General features: G+C 44.9%; 1 protein-coding gene across 2 annotated transcripts in view; it reads left to right on the forward strand.

The window, feature by feature from the left end:
* The window catches only part of TASP1 (taspase 1), a 233,377-nt gene extending 209,015 nt beyond the window's left edge, over positions 1–24,362 (forward strand). Inside the window, exon 13 of one of the 2 annotated variants that reach the window (XR_005884033.1) lies at positions 24,261–24,362. Coding sequence is in view for 1 of the 2 variants with exons in the window: in XM_040981829.1 (XP_040837763.1) it covers positions 24,261–24,290 (30 nt within the window). In the remaining variant the exon portion in view is untranslated. The remainder of the gene's footprint in view (positions 1–24,260) is intronic. The other variant, XM_040981829.1, reaches the window with a different exon arrangement.
* Positions 24,363–24,757: the final 395 nt, after the last annotated feature.

Below are 24,757 nucleotides of genomic sequence, written 5' to 3' on the forward strand. Positions count from 1 at the left end.
AAAGCAGTCGAGGATGGTCCAAAGCTTTGGGACCCTGCACCCGTGTGGGAGACCTAGAAGAAGTTCCTGGATCCTGGCTTTGGATCCAGGTTTCTACATAGCATCGGCTGTTGCGCTCACTTGGGGAGTGAATCGTTGGACGGAAAATCTTCCTCTCTGTCTCTCCTCCTCTCTGTATATCTGACTTTCCAATAAATAAGTAAATCTTAAAAAAAAAAAAGAAACAATAATGTGATTTCATCCAATAGGACATTTCCAGGCCCTTCTGTGTCTCCTGTGGAATCTGTAACCCTCCGAGCAGAGAGAGCCTGGACCAGATATTTTCATCTTCATGAGGCATTCCTCAGATTCTGGCATGGTCTCCTGTTAGCTGGTTAGGTGAACTTAGCCCTTACCCTTGGCAGTATTGACCATGATTTTGATATACAACACCTCAGTTGCCCAAGTAGTTCTGAACACCTTACAAGGCAGACTCATCTTATAGAAGCAGCTCCCAGGGCCCTGAAGGCTGCCGGAGTCTCAGCTGACTCTGTCCCCCACCAGCAGCTTGAGCTGACCACAAGGCAAGCGGTGCCTTTTGGCCCATCTTGATGCACATGGCAGACAGAACTGAGCTATTCTCCTATGTAGAGGAAACATCCTGGAAAGAGTTGAAAGACAAAACAAACACAAAAACAAACAACTTTTCCAGAGCTGCAATATGTGCCCTGCTGGAAAAAAAAAAAACAAGCTTCTTCTGGGTGTCTGGGCAGAGCTGAGCTAGGAATGCCAGCCCACATGTGGGGCTTTCGGAAATGGACTGTTGCAGCTCATGGCTGAAATGGCTTCACATTCTTCAGTCACACATGTGATTTTGTTCTTTTCTCGCGAAGGTTGGAGTGTATTTCCTTACACTCTAATCTGGCCTCACGTGGGTCTTTGGATAACAGAGCATGGCAGAAGAAAGGCTGTGCTCCTCCTGAGCCTCCACCTCTAGGCCTGTTCCATGTTTTCTCTCTCCCTCCTGTGAATACCAAGTAAACAAGCCCAAGCTGGCCTACTGGAGGATGACAGCCAGCCACCCACCACACGTGTGATTGTGAGCATCCCAGTAGATCTAACCACAAACTGACACAACCATCCCATTGGATGCCTGGCAGACAAGAGAGCCTCACTGAGCCAGCTGAGATGAGAACCACCCAACCCACGCAAAGGATTTTAAAAATAATAAATGCTTGTTCCTTTTCAAGCCATTAGGATCATATCTCAAGTCCACAGAATTACTCTGAGGATCACAGGTCTGGAAAAAAATGTTGATTGAATTCTGTTACAGAATTGCTCCCACTATCTTATTTAATTCTTGAAACATCTTTGAAATTCTGTGGGTGTGTTATACCCCATGTTACAGATGGGAAGTTAACTTGCAAAGGGTCGTGCCTCTGAAGCGGTAAAGCTAGATTGGAGTTCAGCTCTGTGTGATTCCAAAGGCCATATCCTTAATGGACAAAACCACTGGCTGTAGAATCAAAAACTGCCTCGAGGATATGCTCATCCAAACTGATGGAAGGGATTAGGAATGGAAAGATGAACGAATAATGTTTGTAAAAACTGGGACAAGTTGTTTTTTTTCTCTGGAATCCTGGTGGCTTGTGGGGAAGTCCTACTGTGTCACAATTTGAGTCCTAGAGCTACTAGATTGTCCAGGTGACCCATTTGGGAAATGAACTGGCCGTGAACTTGGCTGTAGTTTAGTAGGCTTTCAGAACTGCACGCTTCTGTTGGCTCCTTTTCCAGGCTGTAGGCTTGCAAATCCTCTGACTTGAACAAGATTTGACCCCTAAACTCAAACTGGCCGTTAAACCCCAAAGTCAAAAGTTGATGATACTGAGAGGGTGAATATCGAATCCAATTGTGGTCTTTGCGGGGTGGACTTCGTGGTGATGGGCACGTCCTTGGAAGGTGGTTTGTGGAGTGTACTGGTTGTACAATCCTAACTCGGGCCCAGCTGCCTCCCTTCACTTCCTCGCTCACCGTGGGCTCCTTCCATGTTCACTGCATTGCCAATCACCACTCATCAAGAGGCAGGTGCGATGTGACCACTCAGGCTTGAAATAGAGCCTGCAGAACGTGAAACAAAATTGACAAAGTTGACAAAGATAGCATGTTTCTTGGAATTCACTGGAGAATGACTTAAGACATGACCGCAAGGGGGTGAAGCATTTATAGTTCTAACACTTCAAAACATTTAAAAGATTAATTTTTTTGAAGGTTAGAGTTACATATACACAGAGACACACAGAGCAGGATCAGTGGGGAAGATCCACTAGTATCTTCTCAAGTGGCTACAGTGGTTCCTAGCTGGAGCGGGCCAAAGGCAGGAGCCAGGAGTTTCATCCACAATTGTGCGTGTGTCCAGGGGCTGAAGCACTTGGTCCATCTCCTGCTGCAGGTATATTACAGGCAACTGATTGGAAGCGGGGCAGCCAGGATTCTGGCTTTCCCACAGCACTGTCCCCCATAGTACCAGAATTTAAGTCCACATACTTCTTAGGCATAAGATGCTGTGAGAATATTAATTTGGCGATCAGTGCAGTGGCATAGCAGGTGAATCTGCTGCTGGTGGCACTAGCTTCCCATTTGGGTGTTGGAACATGTCCCAGCTGTATCACTTCTAGTCCAGCATCCTGCTAATGGCCTAGAAAAGCAATGGAGGATGGCTCAAGTTCTTGGGATCCTGCACTTATGTGGGAGATCCGGAAGAAGATCCTGGCTCCGGGCTTTGGGTCAGCTCCAGCCATTGTGGCCATCAGGGGAGTGAACCAGTGGATAGAAGATCTTTCGCTCTGTGTGTGGTTGTCTCTCTGTAAATCTTTCTTTTAAATAAGTGAATCTGTGAAAAATATGTTATTATTTTTTTTTACAAGATTATTATCCTGTCTGAAGTTCATTTCAGTGTAACATTTGAAAACTTTTGGGTAAAACAAAAAGTCATATGCTTAAATTCCTTCAACAGAGGAAGCCCTGGGAACAGTGTGCTCTGGGATGATGGAGCTTACGCCAGGTGATTGAGCGTATAGGTAGGAACGCTACAGGTGACAGGAAACCGCCTGGACAGCACCGAAAGTCCACGAGCACTGTCTCACTCACTGACAAGTCTGGAGGTGGGAGGCTGCTGGGTTGGGTTCAATTGCTTGATGACACCTGGATGCCCATGCAAGCATCCTGAACATTTTAGGCTTATGTCCTGATGAGCTCTGTCTGATGGTGTCAGGGTGGCTGGTTGCTGGAGCCCCCTCAAGGGAGGGGCAATGTAGAATCTTCCCAGAGGTTTGTTGCTGTTGTTTCCTGTGTGTGTGTGGGGGGGTCTTCTCCACACCACGTGTGTCTGACGATTGCCTCACCTACGTGGCGGCCCACAGCGCATTGCCCTGTGTCAGGTTGCATGGCTGTCAGTGGAAGGAACAGTGACCCGTGGGGTGAAATTTGAGTATTTAAACTTTTGCTTTTTTGATTTTGCCTTTCTTTTACACATGGTTCCTGACTTTTTTGTATTCTCATAGTATTGGTTTTTTTGAAGGTTTATTTTTAATTTTTTATTGGTAAATCAGATACACAGAGAGGAGAGACAGAGAAGAAGCTCTTCAATCCCCTGATTCACTCCCTAAGTGGCCACAACAGCTGGAGCTGAGTCAATCCAAAGACAGGAGCCAGGAGCCTCCTCTGGCTCTCCCATGCAGGTGCAGGGTCCCAAGGCCTTGGGCTGTCCTCGATTGCTTTCCCAGGCCACAAGTAGGGGAGCTGGATGGGAAGCAGAGCTGCCGGGATATGAACTGGCACCCATATGGGATCCCAGTGGCACGTACAAGATGAGGCCACCACACCGGGCCAAGTGCTATTGTTTTTAAAGGATTCCAACGAAAGACCTCAATCTATGTTTGTGACCCAAGACTGCCTCCTTACTCTGTGCTCCTTGGCTATTGTCTCTTCAACCAAGCAGGTTAACACTCAGGCTGGTGACAGGCTGACAACCACTACCTGTGTGTCACTTAGGGCAACAGGGACCTTGTCTATTTAACTTTGTTATGCTCCATAAAGATCACTATTTGGATGATTGCTTCTACCATAAAACAAGCAAACAAAAATATAAGGAAATAATGAAGCCCTGCAACACACCAGAACTCAGTTCAAAGTCGGTGATGGGCGACTGTGGAACTTTGATCCTGAGGAGGTATTTGGGAAGAAGGAATAACCCCGCGTCTGTGCTCTGAGGCTAGAAGGAAGCTCAGCAGCTGCTAGTGACAAAGTGGCTGCCAGGCAAATAAAGCCAGGTAAAACATGATGGAGCAGGAGATGTTGCAATCCGCAACGTGTTACAGATTAGCTGCCCTTGTCCTCACCAATGAAACCAATTTTAGGGAAAGGGTAAAAATGTGGCTTGATTTAGAGCCGATGATATCATGTGTCTAGTCACGGGAGATCAAAAGAAAACTTGCCTGTTACACATTGCTAATGAAACGAGGACACGGACTAACCTCTTCTCTCCAGAGCGTCAAAAGGGGCATTGCTCCGCTGCAGGCCGGTGGAATATGAGTCGTGGCTACTTTCTTGGGGTTGGGGGGTGGTAGCTGTTGCCACGTGAACTCATGCTCCCACCCTGCCCTGGACGCCACAGGTTTATCAAGTCCCTTCAAAGACTCTTTGTTTCCCATGATGAATAGAGACACAAGTACTTTGGTTTTTGCCTTTAAAAAGAAAAAGATTTATTTTATTTTTTATTGGAAAATGAAGAGGAGGAGAGAGAAAGAGAGGAAGATCTTCCATCTGATGATTCACTCCCCAGGTGGCCACAATGGCTGGAGCTGAAGCCAGGAGCCAGGAGTCTCCTCCGGGTCTCCCACATGGGTGCAGGGTCCCAAGGCCTTGGGCCGTCCTCGACTGCTTTCCCAGTTCACGAGCAGGGAGCTGGACTGGAAACAAGACCGCTGGGATTAGAAGTGGCACCCATATGGGATCCCTGTGCGTGCAAGGCAAGGATTTTAGCCACTAGGCTACCGCACCGGGTCCTGGCTTTTGCCTTCTTAGAAAGGAGCTGTTGCAGTACATGTGATCCAAGCATGCACTTGTGCTTGTGTCAGTGAGGGGAGTGACAGCGCTGGGTGTGACTAAGCCTGACTCTCACTCACTGGGAGAGCTGAGGCTCAACAGCCCACGTTAGATGACCTTTTTTTTCTTAAGACCAGAAACCGATTTTCACAAAGCAAACGTCTTCCTTCGACTATTTCAAGCAATGCTGAGGCACAGTAAAGTCCAAGAGGTGAATTCCACTTCAGCCTGAGATGTGAGTCACTCTTTTTGTAATGAAGAATTAGCGTGCAAAAAGGCCAGAACATCCTTAGTGTGAAACTCGGATGGAGAGAAAACCCTTGCAGCCTCCCACATTCCGAGTCTTGGAAAAACACCTTCCTGGTGAGGACTTGCTGTCCCGTCTTTGATAACAACAGCGGCAAGCCTGGGCCACGTGTTCCTCCCTGCTGCCAGCTCCCTGTGCGCTGAGTTTCCACGGTTTCCTATTTATAACCCAGCCGAGGTGCTGAAGAGCTGTCACAGCCACAATAACCACAGTGCTCGCTTCTCACCGCCGCTCCCCTCCCCGCCCCGGCCCCTGGTTACGGAAAACATTTGCTGAAAATTGCTGTCCCACTCAAGAACTGTCAAAGGTAATTGTGTTGCACCAGAGTTACAGAGAAGCATGAAATAATATGGTTACCACCTGGCGACCGAGTTAATAGAACCTGTCTGATGAGCCGCCACGCCTGCCACATGGGAGCGCGGCCGTTTCTGTCTGCAAACCACGGCAGCGAGGCCTGGCGAGGGAGATGCGAATCAGCGGCCTCTCAGTGGCAATTTAGGATACAAATCCCTATGTAAAGGGCAGTGGTCAGGTCAACACACCCGGTGAGGTCTATGATAGCCCTGGGAGGGGCGGGGTGGGACGGGGGGGGGGGCGGGGATGCAGGGGAGGATAAACCACTTTGGGAATGTGGACCCAGCGTTGCCTTCTAAAAGCAGTGTGCACTTGGCCATCTCACAGCGGCCAGTGACCTTGGTGTCGAAGAAAATAAAAGTTAGAGCCTCACGGGTGGGAGGTGTTTAGGAGTCTGTGTCAGTCTCCCTCCCCTGCAACCCCCACCTCCCCTGGGTCTCTGGCCATCGCAGACGCTGGAGTCTCTCTGCCTCCTACAAATCCCCCAGAAAAGGAAATCCTGCTCATGGCTGGGAGCTGTTTCAAGGTCTCATATCCACACTGAGATGGTCTGGCCTTGAACTCAGAAGGCCCCAAGAAGTCTCCAAATACAGGTGCCTTTAGTCACACAGCAGAAATTTCCAGAAACCCAGAAAGCCACTCCTGATTATTACTGGGAACATCTCGTTCTGATTGAAAGGATCCAGGCGGTTAGAAGGTGTGGCAGGCTGCATGGGGATTCAGGGCTTGGCGTGAGCGGTGTCACCTTGCCATCAGGGTGAGGCTTAGGAAAGACATGACTAGAACCAGGAATATCCACGCTGGCATCGCAGCACACACTGGGACCATCCTAACATGATTATAACATCCACCAATGTCTCTTTTATATATTTTTTAAAAATCTTTATTTATTTGAAAGGGTGACAGAGATTGAGAGATCTTTGATTCATTAATTTACTGGCCAACTGGCTGCAACAGCATGGCTGGGCCGGGCCAAAACCAGGGGCCTGGGACTCCACCTGGGTCTGCCAAGTACTTTGGCCATCTTCTGCTGCTTTCCCAGGCATTTTAGCAGATTAGCTGGGATTTGAACTGACTCTCCAATATGGGATAGCAGTGTTGCAATCAGTGTCTTCATATGCTCTGCCACAACACTGGCCTCAAACTAGACCAATAGTAAGAGTACTGTTTTTTTCTTCTTTTCCCAATCTTTGAAATTTCAAAGTAAAAAAATAAAATTATTTCTCAAGCAGTCATGAAGTTGAAAGTCTGGGCTGGGGAGTGGGGGTGGGTCTTTTTGCTTTTTTACAAGAAGCAAGGAAGAAAAAGCTTCCTTCCTTTTGCAATCACTCTGAATCTTTGGTGCTGTTTCTGATTTGCTGTTTATTGTTACATTCCTTCAGCAGAGATCCTTGCTGGCAAGTGTGGTACACTAGCGCCCTTGTGGGATATGCCTGCCCAAACCCAGTTCCTCTCTGGGGGGGAAAGAGGCCGCACAGGTCCGTCAGGTACGAGTGTCCAAGGAGTCTTGCCACGGAGGCAAGAAGCAGCAGAGGGCAGATTGCTTTAAGCCAGAGCCGTGCAGCGCACACTCCCCTGCTCAGTTAGACTTGAGTTAAAAATCACAAATTTAAAGATCAGTTGATTTCAATTTTTTAAAAATGACAACCACAGGATTCTCCCGCAGTGTGAGGTTCCCCTTGTGAGGTGGCGCCCCGTGCAGGCCGACACGTGGTCGGTCCCCTGGCTGGAGCTCAGCCTCTCTCCGTATGGTGGAAGTCTAGCAGAATGGCCGCTGTAATCTCACTGCCTCTGGGCAGCCTGATGCCTGAGCAGCTGCTGTTCTTCTCTTTGTAGTTTTCTGTATCTTTCTTCTTAGAAGGATTTAGCATCTTCTCTTTCACACCAATATTGTGACACTTCACCCTTTAGTGTAAGTTGTCCATCATTTATTGTTTTGAACCCTCTGAGAATTTTTTTTTTTTATTTAGAAACTCTTATTTTTAGGTCTGGGAAGTTTTCTTGCATGATATCTTTGCTAATTATTTCTCTTTTCCTCCTTTCTGCAACTTCTGTTAGTGGATGTTGGATTAATATTCTAATTTTCTTTCTTTGCTTTTTATTTGATTCTTCCAAATGATGTAGATTATTTATTTATTTAGGAGGTAGGAAAGCAGAGAGAGATGGAGAAAGAAGAGATAACCTTTCATCTACTGGTTCATTCTATCTGTGGCTAGGATTGGACCAAGGAAGTAAGAGTACAGTTCAGGTTGCCCAGAAAGGTGACTGCGACCCAATGACTTGAGTCACTATGGCTCCTTCCTTGGCACACATTGCCAGGATGATGGGATTCGGAGCAAAGCTGGGACTGGAGCGAAGTGCTTCCAGGTAAGATGTGAATGTGCCAACTGGTGTGCTAACCGTTGGGGTGAATGCTGCTCCTTTATGGTTATTTTTGCGTCTTTTTCATCTCAATTTCATTGGCTCATGTTAGAAACCTCACGAATAATTGAGCGATATTTTTGTGTTAAATACTGAGACGCGCTGGCAATGAGGCACGGCAAGTTAAGCGTCAGCCGGTGACAGCAGCATCCCGTATGAGCGCTCGTTCCAGCTCTGCTCTGCTTCTGAGCCAGCTCCTCGCTAACATTCCTGGGAAAGCAGTGGAAGATGGCCCAAGTCCTTGTGATCCTGCAGCCCATGTGCTGGGCCAGGACCTGGCTCCTGCTTTGGTCCTGCCCCGCCCAGCCATGCAGGGAGTGAACCAGCAGATAACGGTGAATGAAAGATGTCTCTCTCTTCTCTTTCTTTTTCTCTTCATCCCTCTTCCCTTGTCACTCTCTCCCAGTCTCACTCCCCTACTGTGTAACTCTGCTTTTCAAATAAATAAATAAATACACACACAAATATTAAGAGAAAAGGCACTATATTGTGCATTCTAAGATCATGCGTATCCTTTCCGTCAACCCTTCAAAGGTCATCGTCTTTACAATTGTTTTCCCTCTGGACTGAGCAGAGTGGAGACAGACTCCTGTTAGTGTGTGTGTGTGTGTGTGCATATGTGTGGCGGGGGCAGCAGGCATGCTCATGAAGGCAGGGGAAGTCCACCGGAAGATGTTGCGTCAAACGTGGCTCAGCTCTGCTTCTCTCTGGTTCTGCCTCTGCCTGATATTGTTACTCTGAGGAATAAACCTCCAGCTTTGTGCCAGGAAACACAGAAAGGGTTTGGAATGCATGCAGACCCCCACCATGCAGAAGGAGGCTTTCCGGGCTCAGTGAGGCCACTGGTGTCGCCCACCACAAGTTGCAGCTTGCTGTGGGTATTCTCATGGCTGTATGTGCTAAACAGCTCAGACTTATGCAGGTGCAGCACTTCTGCTCCTGCGTGTCTGCAAGCATCTGGCTTTCCCTTTTCTTCATTCCGCCAAGGTCGTTACCATTCTTCCATCCACCTCCCACCTTCCAAAAAGCTGCTGAAAGCACTCAGAGCAAACAGTCTCTGGTTCTCTGTGACCTTACTACTTTGGTTTTACAAAACAACTATCATTTTAATGAGATTCGATAGGAAGAAAAGAAGTAGACATGGGGAGTTATACTAGTTTTTTAACCAGCAGTTTCTTTGTAAATCTTAAGCTTGGTTAGATTCTAGACCCATGCATTCACTCTCAAGTGAGTCTTCACTTTTTACTGACTGAAGCAACAAGGTATCTAGAGAAACAGTAGTCACAGCTTTGGTCATGCTTATTTGAATATAACTTCAACAACCTTGGTTATTTTGTTTCCAAGCTTTGCGTAGACCAGAAGCAGAATAAAGCTAGCCATCAACATGACCAGAGTTACGTATCCTAAATGCACCGACGAGAGTTGCTTGGCAGGACAGCAGAGAAAGGTGGCAGAAAATTTAAATCCAGTCACCGGAGTACACGTCTCAGGTTCCCGTGGGAATCAGCAATCTAACGCGGGTCACATGCGCGGTTGCCCTGACATGCAGTTCAGATGCCATCCCCTTAGTCTAAAACCTTGTATTGCTTCCTTCCCATTGCCTGGGGACTGATTCCATGTTCTCTTACCCTCCCATCTGTTGCCAGATGTATCACCTCTGATTCTGGCGAGACACCTGCTCTGTTTGATAGGTCTCAACTTTTGTTTTATACCTGTGGATTTCTTAGCACGGCACACCATTTCTCACCATGACAAGTCATTCATGAATTAAGATGTATTGGCATTCCCATGCTGTTTCTCTCTCTCTCATTCCACCTCCCTGCTCTTACGTATCCCTGTACTGCTTGCTTGGGTTTACTTAATACAACTTGTTATGTATCGCTAGGAGTTTTGAACTGAGGCACCTGCCTTATCGCCCCAGTTGGGTCCTAAGTACTAAATCGCAAATCTTGGCTTAATGCCCACATGTAAATACATCTGTGTAAATGCCTACTGAAATGAGTTTAAAGTATCAAAATTGATGTTCAGTCAATTCCCAGGCTAGCTGGGAATCTTTACACTCTGACTGAAAGTAAACTTGGGATGCATTTTTTTTTTAAAGATTTCAAAATTAAAGTCAATTAAGAAGTGAATTTTTATGATGTGCTCATGGCAGATTACCTTTATCATAAAAGGTATTTCTTAATTTGCCATCAAATGTATGAATGCATTCATTTCACAAAAGATATTCTAACTTATCATAAAATGTATTTGTTAGACATAAGACATATCATAAAATATATGCAGATAGTACAATGAGGTATTTTATTAGGTGAACAGCAATCATATTATCGTACTAGAGTAAGTTTGAACATTATAGCTTAGGTATGAAACATCAACTACGAAGTTTTTTTTTTTAAGGAAACTGCGAAGTTTGTGGCATTTTGGGAAACAAATGTGAAAATGTTTTAATTTCAGTATATTTTAGAGCAAGCAGCTCTGTGGGCCTTGCTGAAACCGACCTGCTCCTGGATTGTCCGTGCTCAAACTCTCTCTTGACCTGAACTCGTGGTGAGGTCTCCAAGGAACTTTTTTGAAATCTGTTCCCCATACTGATCTTTATTCAGGTGTGACTTCCAATGCATTTGTTTTAAATCTTTCTTTCCTCCTCTGTCAAGTGGTTTATGATCTCAAAATATCCTGCTTGATGCTGAAGATTTCCCAGGAAGTCAAGTGTGGAGAGCACTGGAAAACAAACCAACCATCCACTTGCCCACTGCCCCACGTGTTGCCAGGCTGCCCTCATGGCAAAGTGCACTGTGGGTGATGCAGGCTCGGTACTCACAGGACACTGCCCATGGCTGAATGTCTGCTGGTGCTCTTTCTCTCTCTCTCTCTTTTTCCCAGTGTGAAAAATTCATGATTTTATTGTGGTTTTTTAAAATGTTTTATACTTTTTAAAAATTATTATCATCATTTTATGATATAATTCTGTAGGCCCTGGGATTTCCCTTATCCCCTCCCCAAGTTCCATCAACCCCCTGAATTTCCCTATATTTTCATTATAAACATAAACAGTAATATGTTCATCATTGCTGGCATGTACAATGGCAGAGTCCAGCATCCTATTGTCAAGATGTGATTAACAGTTTTATTAGAAATTCATCTTTGATCTGGAAGTAGAGATGCATACTGCATTGTATCCTCACATCTGGATATAATAGTCTCCATTACACAGTTACTGCACATCCCCTTAAATGAAAAGCCACAAAACAGAATCAACAACAGGAAGAAAAGAAGAAATTTACAATGCCATGAAGTTAAATAATATGCTGCTGCTGAATGACTAATGTGTTGCTGAAGAAATGAAAAAGAAAATAAAGAACCTTCTTGAAAAAAATGATGCTACTGTATGGTCTATGAGTCAGTGAAAAATTTAATGAGATTTTCGAAGAGATGAAACTAAATTTTAAAAAAATCAAAACCCATGAGATATAGTTTTCATTGATCTTTGCTGCTGAGATATGTCTTCTGTAGGTAACAGATATATGAGTTTTATTTTTTTAATCCAGTCTACTAATCTATGGCATTTGACTGATGAGTTTAATCCATTTGCATTCAGGATTAATATGAATGGGTGATAATTTCATCCTGTTATTTTAGCATTGAGTTGTTCATTGATTTAGTCTTCTGTTGTTATTTTACTGGGATGTTCTTCACATTTGACTTTGATTTTGGTAAGCACTATTCCTCTTCTCTGTCAAGAGAACTTCTTTATCATTTGTAGGGCAAGTTTGGAAGAGGCATATTCTTTTAATTTTTCTTTACTGTGGAAGAATTTTATTTCATTTTCAAAGACAAAGGAAACTTTGCTGGGTATGTTATCCTGGGCCAATACTTTTTTGGCTTTTGGAATCTGGAATATGTCACTCCATTCTCTTCTTGACTGTGAGTTTAATTGGCATTCCTTTATATGTCAATTGATTTTTTTTCATGTGCACATTTAAGGATCTTTTTCTTATGTTCGATTGAAGAGAGCTTTATTATCGTGTATCGTGGTGAAGATTGCTTTGGGTCAACCCTGTTTGTAGTTCTGTGCCCCTCCTGGATGCTGTTTCCCAATTCTTTCGCCAAATTAAGGAAATTTTCCTGTATTATTTCATTGAATGCACCTTTAATCCCAGTTTCTCTTTCTGCGTCTTCTGGGACTGCCATAACTCTTCTATTTGGCCTTTTAATAGTGTCTTTCAGTTCTTGAATACTTTTTTTAGCTTGACCTAGCTCTGCTTCCAGCTTTTTGCATGTTTCCTCCTGGTGACAAGAAATAATTTTCCAGTTCTGAGATTTTTTTTTTTGCTTCATTCATTCTGTTTTGGAGAGACTCCATTGTACTTTTAACTTCCTCCACTGTATTTTTAATTTCTGATATATCAGCTTTCATTTGATTCATTTCCTGTGAGACATGTTCCTTAAATTCTTGAACTCTTGTATTACGTGCTTCTTGTTGTTGATAAGAAGTTTTATAACAAGTGTTTTGAATTCTGTATCCCATTTTCTCGATGTCTTCCTCAGTTAATTCTGAGGTTGGCAAAGGCTTTTGCTCCTTTGCAGGGGAGTCTTTAGTAATATTCATTGTGCCTTTGTCTTTTCTTTTGCTCTTAGTCATTGTACTTCTGGTTATCAGATTCTTCTCCTTGGGGAAGGTTTCTAAGCTCTGTCACCCACAGGTCTATAGTTTGATTTTACTTATTATGATTGGCACACAGCTCTTTGTTTGCAGTCACTTGTGCCACTCCCTCCTGCAAGTTCCAAGTCTGGGTTTTTCTACCAGGGTGTCCATAGCCCCAGCTTGTGGCTCACCAGTCTCCACCTTCTGTGATACTGTGCTGAGGTTGCGCTGTTATCTGCCAGCTTCCTGCCAGCGCGCACCCTGGACGCCGCAGGGATGGCTCAAGTCATTGGGTCCCGGCCACCCACGTGGGAGACCCAGAGTGAGAGCCGGGCCTCGACATGCGTGGGATTCGCTGACAACAGGATCTGGATTTCTTCCCAAGTGTCCGAGGACTTTGCCAAGGAGACTTTCGGGGCAAATTGAGGAAGGTCTTGCCCTCACAGCCTTTCCTCTAGTAGAAGCTGTGGGCTTTCTTGCGACACCTCACCGCAACTGTTACCTGCCTTGTTTGGGACTCAAAGGCACATGTTTTCCCCTCATTCATTTATGGAGCCAGGTAGTAGAGCAGTCAAGGAGAGCTAAACAGATACAACCTTAAACACGACCTCCACACGTGTTGAAGATGTTCTTGGCCAGTACAGATGTGCAACCTTGCCTTTCAGAAGAGACCTGAGACCCGAGACCTTTGGCCCCTTGCTTAAGAGCAAAAAGATAATATGGCATCACATGTCTTCCCATGAGCAAGGAGACGCTCCCTGGATCCAGCTGCCCTTTAGGTGCCCCCTGGTGGTCAGCCACGTTGACCGGCCAGCTGCTTCTCACCTCCCTTGGCGTTCCCTTGACTTCAACCTTACATGTAGAACAGATAGAACAGAAGCATTCCGTCTAAGTCCTTTCTGTAGAGCAGCAGCAAAGACAGCACTGACCACAAAGATGAGAAGGATCCAAAGAGAATGCACCTGCTTTTTCAAATGGTGTTAAAATGTGACCATCAGCGTTAAGCTTCTTGTGTTTGTCCTCAGATGTGTGAACAAGTCTCTTCATCTCCCAGTGCTGTCATTTCATCATCTGGAAGCTCAGAACCGTATTGTTTCGAAGGCTCCCAGCGCATCCACAGCCTACCTGAGTATGCCTGTAGAAGGTTGTTTTTGCAGTGGTGTTAAATACTGTTTCTACCATGTAACTGGTATCAACTTAAGATATTGCACCTGAGAAACTGAAGAACCTGGAAAGACACCTGTCCTCCAGCCCCTTTCTAGCTGAGTCAGTGAAAGCTTCATTGCCATTTTAAATAGAAAATAGACAATCCTGGTTAGGGATTCAAACCAATCAAAACAGCCTGATTTCTTCCAAAAGGCTGTGAGCCAACTGATATCAAATCAGGCTAGCCTTGTGTAAGACGTAGGGTGTGGATGTAGCTTTTATGCTTCTGTAATGTGAAGACAACCTTGCTCTGACCCATCATTTTAAAGGTTCTTAAGTCCCACAGCACTTTGCTCCATGGTATTGTACTCTTTCCTTACACATGGATAGGATAAATAATGCAAGTGTATGTAATATCCTCCTTGCACTGTATTCCATCATATTTCATTAGCCACTGTCTTTTCTCCAGCGATGTGGTGTGTCTTGTCGCTTTACACAAACCCCATTTCCACCCTGCCTGTCTCCTCACTTGCATGAGGCCTTTGAGGACTCTGGACTCCTGCCCTCCTCTGCTCCAAGACACAGGTTCCGTTGTGCTGCTTTTCCTCCATGTAATCATGAACCCAAACCTGAGAGGTTGCAAAGTGCTGTGTCAAGTGGCTGCCTGCTTTCCTGCCTGGAAACTCGTCTGCTCCCGGGAATATGGGGTGGGGTGAAGTCCCCCAAAGACTGATTCTGGCAATGCCTGTCCCCGGAGCCAGCGAGCCAGGCAGGGCTGTGGCGTTTGCCGCCTGCCTTTGTCCCATGTGGTCTCTTCCTCAGTCATCCTGGGGACTCCTTTCATCCTGGGGCTTTCTTCCAAATGGAATGTTAAGAGGGTTCAGATGCTGAGACAGGTCAGGCCCGTGGGGGTGGGGAGAGGTGTGAGCTTGTCCAGACCTGTGGCTTTTGCTGGTACTGTTTTTAAGTTGACACAGTGCTAAAAAAAAAAAAAAAAAAAAGCCCCTTACTTTGATCCCAGGGACTTCCTGGGTAGACTGTCTGATTAGATAAAGATCACGTCTCCCCTACCCCCATCCTTGGGCAGCTAATCGAAGCGGTGCAGCCGTTTCTTGTCCTGCCTGCCTGTCTCCATCTCCAGGTCTGGTCTTCTGTCTCTTTGGGTCATTTCCTGGGTCTTGGGTTTTTCTTTCTATTCGAGCAGAAAAAGAGAGCTTCAAAACAAAACAAAACAAAAGCCAACAGGCCACTTGTTCCTCTTTGAATTCTTCAGTTGTTTAGAAACAAAGAAAAGCCTCATATGGGACTCGTCTGGTCCCGGGCATCAAAGGGAATTGATCTCTGTTTGCAACATGGCCAGCGGTCGAGATGTTATGAAGCAAGCGAGTTGGCAGGTGGAGGGTTTAGAGAGAGGGTTAGAGTCAGTGCCTGCCCTGGCTGCATCAGCCAAGGACGCGGGGCGGGGCGGGGCGGCAGGAGCGCAGTTGCTTTTTCAGAAAAACCTTAAGCCCCTCCAGGAGATGTACCTTTGACCATGATGAACTGACTCACTTTGGGGAGTGGTGCAATTCTGAGAAATGCTTGAACCCAAAGAACTGCCAAATTGGAAGGCATCTACGCCGGTGGCAGTTTTCCAGTACTGTTGAAGAGGAGAATCTTTTTAAGACGCTGAAAAGAATAAAATGACTTTGCAAAAGACTTGTTTGAACTCTTAGTGCATTTTACTTACTATTCTGTGCCAATCACTATTCTAAATGATACATCATTTTCATAGTAAAACCGATAACTCATTTACTCATCAGAAATGCCCCATGAATAGCAGTACCCTTTATGTGCCATATTAGGAAAATGAGGCAGCTGAGCCTGGTGCGATACCTTGGTGGCTAAAGTCCTCGCTTTGCTTTGTCAGGATCCCATATGGGCACTGGCTCGTGCCCCAGTGGCCCCCACTTCCAGTCCAGCTTCCTGCTTGTGGCCTGGGAAAGCAGTCAAGGACGGCCCAAACCCTTGGGACCCTGCACCTGCGTGAGACCCAGAGGACACTCCTGGCTCCTAGCTTCAGAGGGGCTTGGCTCTGGCCATTGTGGCCACTTGGGGAGTGAATCATCAGAGAGGGGATGTTCCTCTGTCTTTCCTCCTCTCTATGTATCCAATTTGCCAAGGAAAATAAATCTAAAAAGAAAAGGAAATGAGACAACCAAGGCACTAAGAAATTAAGAAACTTGCACTGGGTCACACAGCTCCTCGTTGCCAATTAGGCACTCCAACCTAGACAGGGCAGCCCAATAATGTGAATCTGCTGCCTTTCCCCATTCTGCCATGATGGAGAGAGAAGCGGGTTCAAGAATAGTCTCTAGTATGTACATGCACATGGCAAAGAATCTTGAGTTTCTGCAGGAGCCAACTGCATGTCATGGTTCATTGCTCACCTTCTCAAACATTTCTTGAAAGCGGCTGCATGTCACTGCACCTGCCTGGACCTGCGTGGATGCCAGTGAAGGAAACAGACAACGATGTTCAGGATGAGTCCTTTAGGCAGTAGACGCAACTGGGAGATGAAAATTAGATTCATACTGCAGTGCCAGTTGGGGGGGGGAATGTGTCTGGAACTTTCTAGAACTTTATTCTAGAAGCAGGGCTATATCCTTGCGAGAGGTCAGACCACACCCAACAGACCAGTTATGACTGCTGCTGTCAGGATCTGTGTGGCTTAGGCCCTGTGGAAGAATCAGCCAGTTTTCTCTCCAGCATCTTCTTTATCATATAATTTTTTTTTTTCTTTTCTAGTGTGAGGCATGTGGCTGTCTCAGACAGTTTTCTTGACTGTCACAGTTATGGCCATGTGGCTAAATTTTGTACCTGGAATGCAAAGAGAAATGGTATCTTTAACCTTCTGGAAGAGTCTTGCTTTTAAAATTTGGGACTGAAATATGAATGTAATGGCTGCAGCTTGGTCAGTCAGGCATCTTCAAACTACAAAATGCATTTTGCTTAATGAGAAACATGGAGCGGTTAAAACAAAGGGAAGCGGGCCCCAACCTACCTGGGATCTCAGCTTCTAGACTTCTTAAGGGTGCAGTAAGCTTTTCGCACAACTCCAGCCTCTGACTCTGGGGTTTGGGGTTATCTCCTGAAAACTGGGAAAATTCTCTGGCTCCCCAGCCCTTAGGCGTGGTTGTCAGAACTCTGTGCTTCCTCGTCTCCGTCTCCCTGGGGCACCAGCAGCAAGGCCGCCTGCCAGTTCTCCAGGAGCAGCCCTGGCATTTCAGAGAGCCTTGCTCAGCCCCCATCACCCCCCCCCACCCCCCGCAGAGACAAGCAGGTCAAACCAGCTTATTCTCGGGCCTTCCTTGCCCTGTGTGTGTGTGTGTGTGTGTGTGTGTGTGTGTGTGTGTGTGTGCACACCTAATTGACAGTAATGTGTAAATAGATATACACACTTCACACTTCCCTGGAGTGATAACTTTCACCCCATTCCTGTCTTTCTGCACTATAGTAACTTTAAAACCCTGAAAAAATGAGCCCCGTTTCCTGGCCTGACTTAAAAACAAGACAGAGAGTGGGCCAGACTTTGACGGTCTCTCCTCTCTCTAGCGCCTTTGGCTCTCTTCTCACAGGTGGCTGTACTCTGATAGGATTAACGCAGGGGCATTCCCTAACCCTGGCTGCGGTGAACGCTGAGCAGGTTCAGCTGTGGGTCTCCGCCCACTCGTGCGGGGGCTCAGTCTGCGCAGCCTCTACCGGGAAGGGGAGCCGGCCTGTGGGGCGAGAGAGTGCGTGTCTCGCTCCCACGGCGCTGGCCAGGAGTGGCTCAGAAGCAGAGTGCTCACGTCCTGTTTGATTCTCCGTGATGAATGGGGCTTTTCTGTCAAATATTCACTTCAAATACAGACTTGATTTTTGCAGAATTTGGGGTTCACAGCAAAAGGTAAGGCACCCCTCGCAAGCCCCTTTCTGTCATGAGCACTCTGCCTGGCCCACTTCCCACTTACCAACTTCTCTGTTCAAGTGGCCTCTCTGCTGCAATGTGGTCGTCGCCCAGAGCCCACAGGACCGTCTGCCCATGGTGTGTACTTTAAGGGGCTGGATAAACGGCCGCCGACATGTCTGTACTTTCACGGTCTCACCAAGCATAATTTGTTTTGCAAATCTGCGCGTCACCTGTTCATTCCTCCACCCCACCCCCCACCCCCCCAAACCACTGGTAACCACTGCGCTTTTTTATTTTTTAAAGATTTATATTATTTCTATTTGAAAGCTGGATTTGTGGAAAGGAGGGAGGGAGGGAAAGAGAGAGAGATTTTCCACCCACTGGTTCACTCCCCAAATGGCCTCAACAGAGCCAGTAGCTTCTTCCAGGTCTCCCACATGAGCACAGGGGACCAAGAGCTTGAGTCATCCTTCACTGTTGTCCCAGGCCTTGAGCAGGGAGCTGGATCAGAAGTGGAGCAGCTGGACCTGAAGCGGTGCCCATATAGGATGCCGGCAGTGCAGGCAGAGGCTCATGCCATAATGCCAAACCACTAACACTGGAGTTTTACTGTAGCGACAATTTTGCCCTTTCAAGAATAGCACGTAGTTGGAGTCATATAGTGTGTATATTTTTAAGATTGGCTTCTTTCAGTGTTAATATATATTTAAGGTTCTTGTATGTCTTGTCATGAGTTAATAGCTCATTTATTTTTAGTGATGAGTCCTAGTCACTTACTTGGAAATACTACAGTTATTGACTCAAGCCTGAAGGACATCTTGGTTGCTCTAAACTGGAGTGTTATGAATGAAGCTGTTGGAAACATTCTCATGCAGGCTTGTGCTTGATCGTAATATTTCAGTAACCTCAGGGAAATACTAACGAGGACAACTCTGCGACCTAAGATGGAACCAGCTTCAGGCTCGGCTGAAACCCCAGAATATTCTTCGAAAGCCTGTGTTGCATTTTGCATTTCCCCAGCCCTGAGTTCCCACGGCAGTGCAGCCTTCCCAGCACTGGGAGGGACTGTGCCCTGGTTTGGCGTTCCGCTAAGCGGGCGATGGTGGCTCACTGTCTGGCTCCAAGGGTGGGCATCTCTGCACGTGTCTTCCGTGAAGCCTCCACTGGAGGCCTTCGGCTTTCTTCTCCTAGAACAATTTAATTCATTTTCTACCACGACTTTACAGATTACTTGGATTAATACGTAACAGTTGTACATATTTATGGGGGTACAATGTGATATTTCAGCACACAAGAGTGTGATTAGGTTGTTTATGTCCTTATTTTTAAAATTTTAATAATTCTTTGTATATTGGTATAATGGTTCTTTATCTGATGTATCTTTGAAAGTATTTTCTATCAGCCTGTGGTTTGTCTCTTCTTTTAAGATTTTTTATTTATTTTTATTACAAAGTCAGATATACAGAGAGGAGGAGAGACAGAGAGGAAGATCTTCTGTCTGATGACTCACTCCCCAAGCGAGTGCAACCAGGAACCTCTTCTGGGTCTCCCACATGGGCGCAGGGTCCCAAGGTTTTGGGCCGTCCTTGATTGCTTTCCCAGGCCACAAGCAGAGAGCAGGATGGGAAGTGGAGCTGCAGAAATTAGAACCGGTGCTCATATGGGATCCTGGCACATTCAAGGCAAGGACTTTAGCCACTAGGCCATGCCGCCGGGTCCGTGGCTTGTCTTTTGATTGTGTTTGCACTGTTTTTTGTTGAGCAGAAGTTTTTAATCTCATTGAAGCACAACTTTCACTTTCTTATTTTGCAGATTATATTTTTGCTTTGCATCTGAAAAGTCACTGCCAAAATCAAGGTCACCTAGGTTTTTCTTGCATATTGTCTTCTAAGAGTTTTACGGTCTGGTGTTTTCGTATTTAGGCTGATTGTAGAATTTGTTTTGAGTTAACCTTTGGGATTAGTGTAAAATCTGTGTCTAGATTTTTTTTTCTTTTATATATGGGTGTCTGGTCATTTCAGCATTTGTTGAAGAGCCGATCTTTCTCGTTACATTGTCTTTACTCCTTTGTCAAAGACAAGTTGTCTCTACATGTGTGAGTCTATGTCAAGAGTGTCTCTGCTGTCCCATTGAAATTGTGTCTCTTCTTTTGTCAGTCACGTGCTGAGTTGAGTACCGTGGCTTTGTACTATGCCCCGTCGTCAAGTAGTGTCAGTTCTCCAACTTTGTTCTTCAACCTTAATGTTGTGTTGAATGCTCTGGGTCTTCCGCTTTTTCATGTAAACCTTAGAATTAGTTTCTGATACACATATAATAACTTGCTGAGATTTTTATTGGGATTTTCTCAAGCCTGTACATCAAATTGGGAAGTAGTGACAACAAAATTGAGTCTTTCTAACATGAACATTTTCCTGTTTTGTTCTTTGGGCTTTTTTGTTTCATCAAAATTTTGTAGTTTTCTATATATAGATCTTGGATATGTTAGATTTATACCTAAGTATTGTATTTGGGGGATGGCATTGTTTTAAATTTTAGATTTCACTTTTTCACGATCAATATCTGGCAAAGCTGTTGCCTTTGGTGCATTGACTTTGCATATTGAAACTCTGCTGTAGTTGTTCATTAGTTCATTGGACTTCTGTTGTTGCTGATTGCTTTGGGTTTTCGACATAGACAGTCTTGTCTTCTGTGAAGAGAGGGCTTTGTTTGTTAATTCCCAATATACATGTGATTTATTTTGTTTGGCTATTTATTTTAATGCATTATCTAGGACATTCAGGATGACGTTGAAAAGGATTGTGAGGAGGGATGTGCTTGCGTGGTTCCTGGTCTCATAAGATGCTCCTCATCAAGTTGAAGAAATTCTCCCCTATTTCTTGTTTGAGTTTTCACCATGAATGATTGTTGGCTATTTTCATATGCCTTTTTCGCATATACTGAAATGGATTGATCTTTCTTCTCCAGCTTGTTGATGTGAGGATTGCATGAAAGGTGGGATTAGCCTTGCATTTTCTGCTCTGCATTTAATTTTCACTGATTTTCCTAAGGTGACAATTTATTTGATTGATTCCAGATGGATTTTTCTTCTGATATATGCATTCTAAATAGCACTTAGAGTGCTACTTTTTCTGCACTGAAGAAATTTTGATACATTGTGCTTTTAATTTTACTAGCACACAGTATTTCAGATTTACTCTGGAGATTACTTATATCAATGATTTTTGGGATTTTCCAAGTCTTTTCCCATTATTTCTAATTCATTCTGTTTTGGTCTGAGAGTGGACATTCTATGATTTCTGTGTCTCTCACATTGGTCCCAGGTCTTACGATTAGGTCTCAGTCTCTTGGGGATCCTGTGTTTCTGGACTGGGTACTTGACACAGACATCCCAGCCCTCTGACCTCTGCCCTTAGATGAGATCAGGTGGCGAGGATGAACTGGGCTAGGGCGTTTCTCCTCTTTCAATCCTCCAGAATAGAGGCTGACATTTAGCTTCTCTGTTACCCAGATCAGAAAGGCTAACCCCAGATGGTTAAGCTCTCATTAGCTGTTTTTTTCTGGAGGGAAGAGCTTGGTAAGAATAGAGTTTTGGTAAAAATAAAAATAAAATAAAATAAAATAAAGAGAGTTTTGGTGTATTTAAAATGTTTCCTTTTCCCCTACTCCTGCTGGAAGCATGAGGGATTCCCACCTCTCACACCACCCAGTATTCACTGTAATAACCTAGTTAAGTCCTGGAATAAATTGCACAGAATTGTAGGGTTTCCATTAACTGAGTCCCACTGCAGTGTGTTTCTTTCATGCTTGTGCCCACTGAGCCTCCAGCCACAGATCAGTTACGGCTCGGATTTCCAATATTGCTGGTAGGAAAGCACAAGGGAGATTGTGCTTCTGGGTTTTTGCTTCAGCAAGATGCGACTCTGTATTCCTCTGTTGGTCTCTGCAAACCTAGGGGTCGTAATCTGACCTGTGATCTCCCCTTCCCTGACAGCTATAACAAGAGTTGTCGATTTTCAGTTTGTTCTTTGACTTGTTGGAATGAAACAAAGACTTCTAGCTCCTTCTACTCTGGATTGGACATAAGAATCTAATAATATGGAATTAAATATTTTTAAGGATACACATTGTGGGAGAAATATGGACTTTTTGCATAGATATATAAGCTATTTATTAACAGCAAAAGCCTGCAGATTCATTTATTCTTGGACCTACTCATAGAGCAGCCCCTTGCAGCTGGAAATCTTGGCGTACTGGCCATGGACACGAAGGCCTTGGAAGTGGCATGGCCCTCTGTGGGCCTGGATCTCCTTCAGCTGCTCTAGGTCCTCACAGAGCTTGTTAGCCACACCATTGGCCAGAACGTAGCTGTATTTTCCATCCTTTACATCCTTCTGTATGTCAAAGAACCAGTCAGGGATGTTGTACCATCATGGATTCTGCATGATGATGACTGCTTGCTCCAACTCATCCTCACTGCGTTCTCCTATCCTCTTGATAAAACATGAACTTTCCTCAACATCACATGGGCATATCTCTACCCCACAACCTTAATGGCCACAATGGCAAAGGCTATTTGGTGCCACCCATTGATACCAATGTTGAGAACTCACAAAATGTGCGGGAATGCCTCAGGGCTCACTGGAGATGCGGCAGTGCCAGCAGTGGCAGTGTGCAGACCTCCTGTGAAAGGGCAGAAATCTGGCTCTTGATCTTAAATCATCATCATGGTGGTGGGATGGGCCAAAAGAAGCCTGCTGAGGATCACAAGCAAGACCACCGGGTTCTCTCGGAGGATCTGCTTAAATGTGAAAGTAGAGAGATGATGCTCAAATCTCACTCCCCTGTGCCACATCCAAATGCTCCTTTCATGTAGGAAAGGTGGGCAGAGGAAACGAGAAATCAAAGGTCCTGCCTCCCCACACCACAGGAAGGTGTTAGAATGTCAACATTTGATTTTGGGAAGATACAAACTTTCAGTCTATGGTTTGGGCAATTTTGTCTTTTATACATTTTTGAGACTCTTCCATGATGATACATATGGGTTGTCGATCATTTACTTTAAGGTGCAGACAGTATTATTATAGTTTTATATGAGGAATTTGACATGGGATTTTTTTTGGTCCCATTGTCTGTTGGTGAAACATTTAGCTGTTCCTAGTTTTTGTGAGAGTAGAAAGAAAAAAGCAAAGCCCTCTAGGTGTGAACAGAGTAGAATCCTGCTATGTGACAGCTTTCACTTTACAAGGTGTAGTCAAATCATTTTGTAATTCGTGTCAGCACAGCAGGCGTGGCCAATTTCTGGTTTTTCATCACCTTGCCAAGATTTGACATTATCAGACTTTATTTTCCTGAGCTATCATTTGTTAACTCCAGTTCATTAATTAATATTACCACGGTTAATTACAATCTCATCACATCGTATGTTACCTATTCCAGTATTACAAGCAGCTGAGGCACATTTGAGTCACCTTGCATTATGGTTACCTCGGTGGGACATCCAGCCATGACAGAGCTCTTGTGTGTTCCTTTTAGGGTGGCCAGCACACAGTATGGTAAACGAGGGCAGGAACACCGTTCTGAGGAAATGCATACAGATATCAGTGTGACACTGCAAAGGTCTAAGAGCAAAATGTCAGGGAAGACTCAGAAAAAAGGGTTGAATCAAGATTGATGGAAGAGTTGAAACTCCCAACTTCTATCCACAGCAGGAATGAGTACTGTGACTTTGGAAACAGTAAGCACTTAAAGATACACCTGCTTTAGGTCTTACTAATTCCACTCCAAATACAAATGTGTATGGCTAAATACCTAGAGACAAACCCTGGGGTGTTCATAGTTTGTAAAACTTCCAAACTGAAAACTGCCCAAATACCTCTCTCTGGGACACTGCTAAATAAAAATATGATGTAGTCACACACTCACTAGGGAGTAATGAGAGTGAGTGATCCAGCCCTACAAACAGCTGTAAGGAAGAATTGCATAATAGCACGTTGAGAAAAAGCTGTTGGATTCTCAAGAGGCATAAGCTTTTGTGTCCATTTAGTTGAAGTTCAAAGTCAGACAAGGCGTGTACATGGTGTAAATATCACGATGCTAATGATTTTTGATAAAGAGTTGGGGGCCATGACAGTGCTGGTAATGTCTTCTTTATTATAGTCCCATGCCACAACATGCTACCTTATTTAATGTTAGATTGCCTACACCGCTGTATTTCCATTAAGCTATACAAATGCAGCTCTTAGGGATTGTCATTGTAATATCATAGCATGATGTGTTACTTCTGGTGCATTACTCATTTGCTGCCAGTCACATAGAAATACAATAATCAACTATCTTACTGCTGGTTTATATTGTACTCCTTGTGTCTACAGGAAAAACTTGTGAAACAATATGCTGCGTGATTCGGTGTGGTGCTGATCTCATGGGACCACGTCAAGTGACCAACACCATCCAGATCATGTAAGTAAGTACACTCCTTGGTATTCAGACCACAAGACCAGCTATCACAATGGATCCTTGTCACACAGTGTACTTTGGAGTGAGGTATAATTTACATGTGAAGAAATTAAGTTTTTAACATTTTCCAATTCAACGAGAACATTTCTGTTCACCTAAAGACCTTCCTTGTAAGTCTTGTGTTTTACTTCTTCAGTCATGATTATGGTCACCTGCACATGTGTGTTCACTTGATGTGAATTTGTTAAACTTACAACACACGTGCACTTTTCTCACTTGGTATGTACTTCAATAAAATGTTCAACGTGCGTTTGAGGAATATTGGCGCGAAGGATGGCCATTTGGTTACAAATGTGTGGAAGGGGGCTGGAGGCGAGCTGTGAGGCAGGTGGCTACACAAACATGGTGTTCA

The sequence above is a fragment of the Ochotona curzoniae genome, unplaced genomic scaffold (genome assembly GCF_017591425.1).
Source record: "Ochotona curzoniae isolate NIBS_2020 unplaced genomic scaffold, NIBS_Ocur_1.0 contig_3520, whole genome shotgun sequence".
Classification (NCBI taxonomy): Eukaryota; Metazoa; Chordata; class Mammalia; order Lagomorpha; family Ochotonidae; genus Ochotona; species Ochotona curzoniae.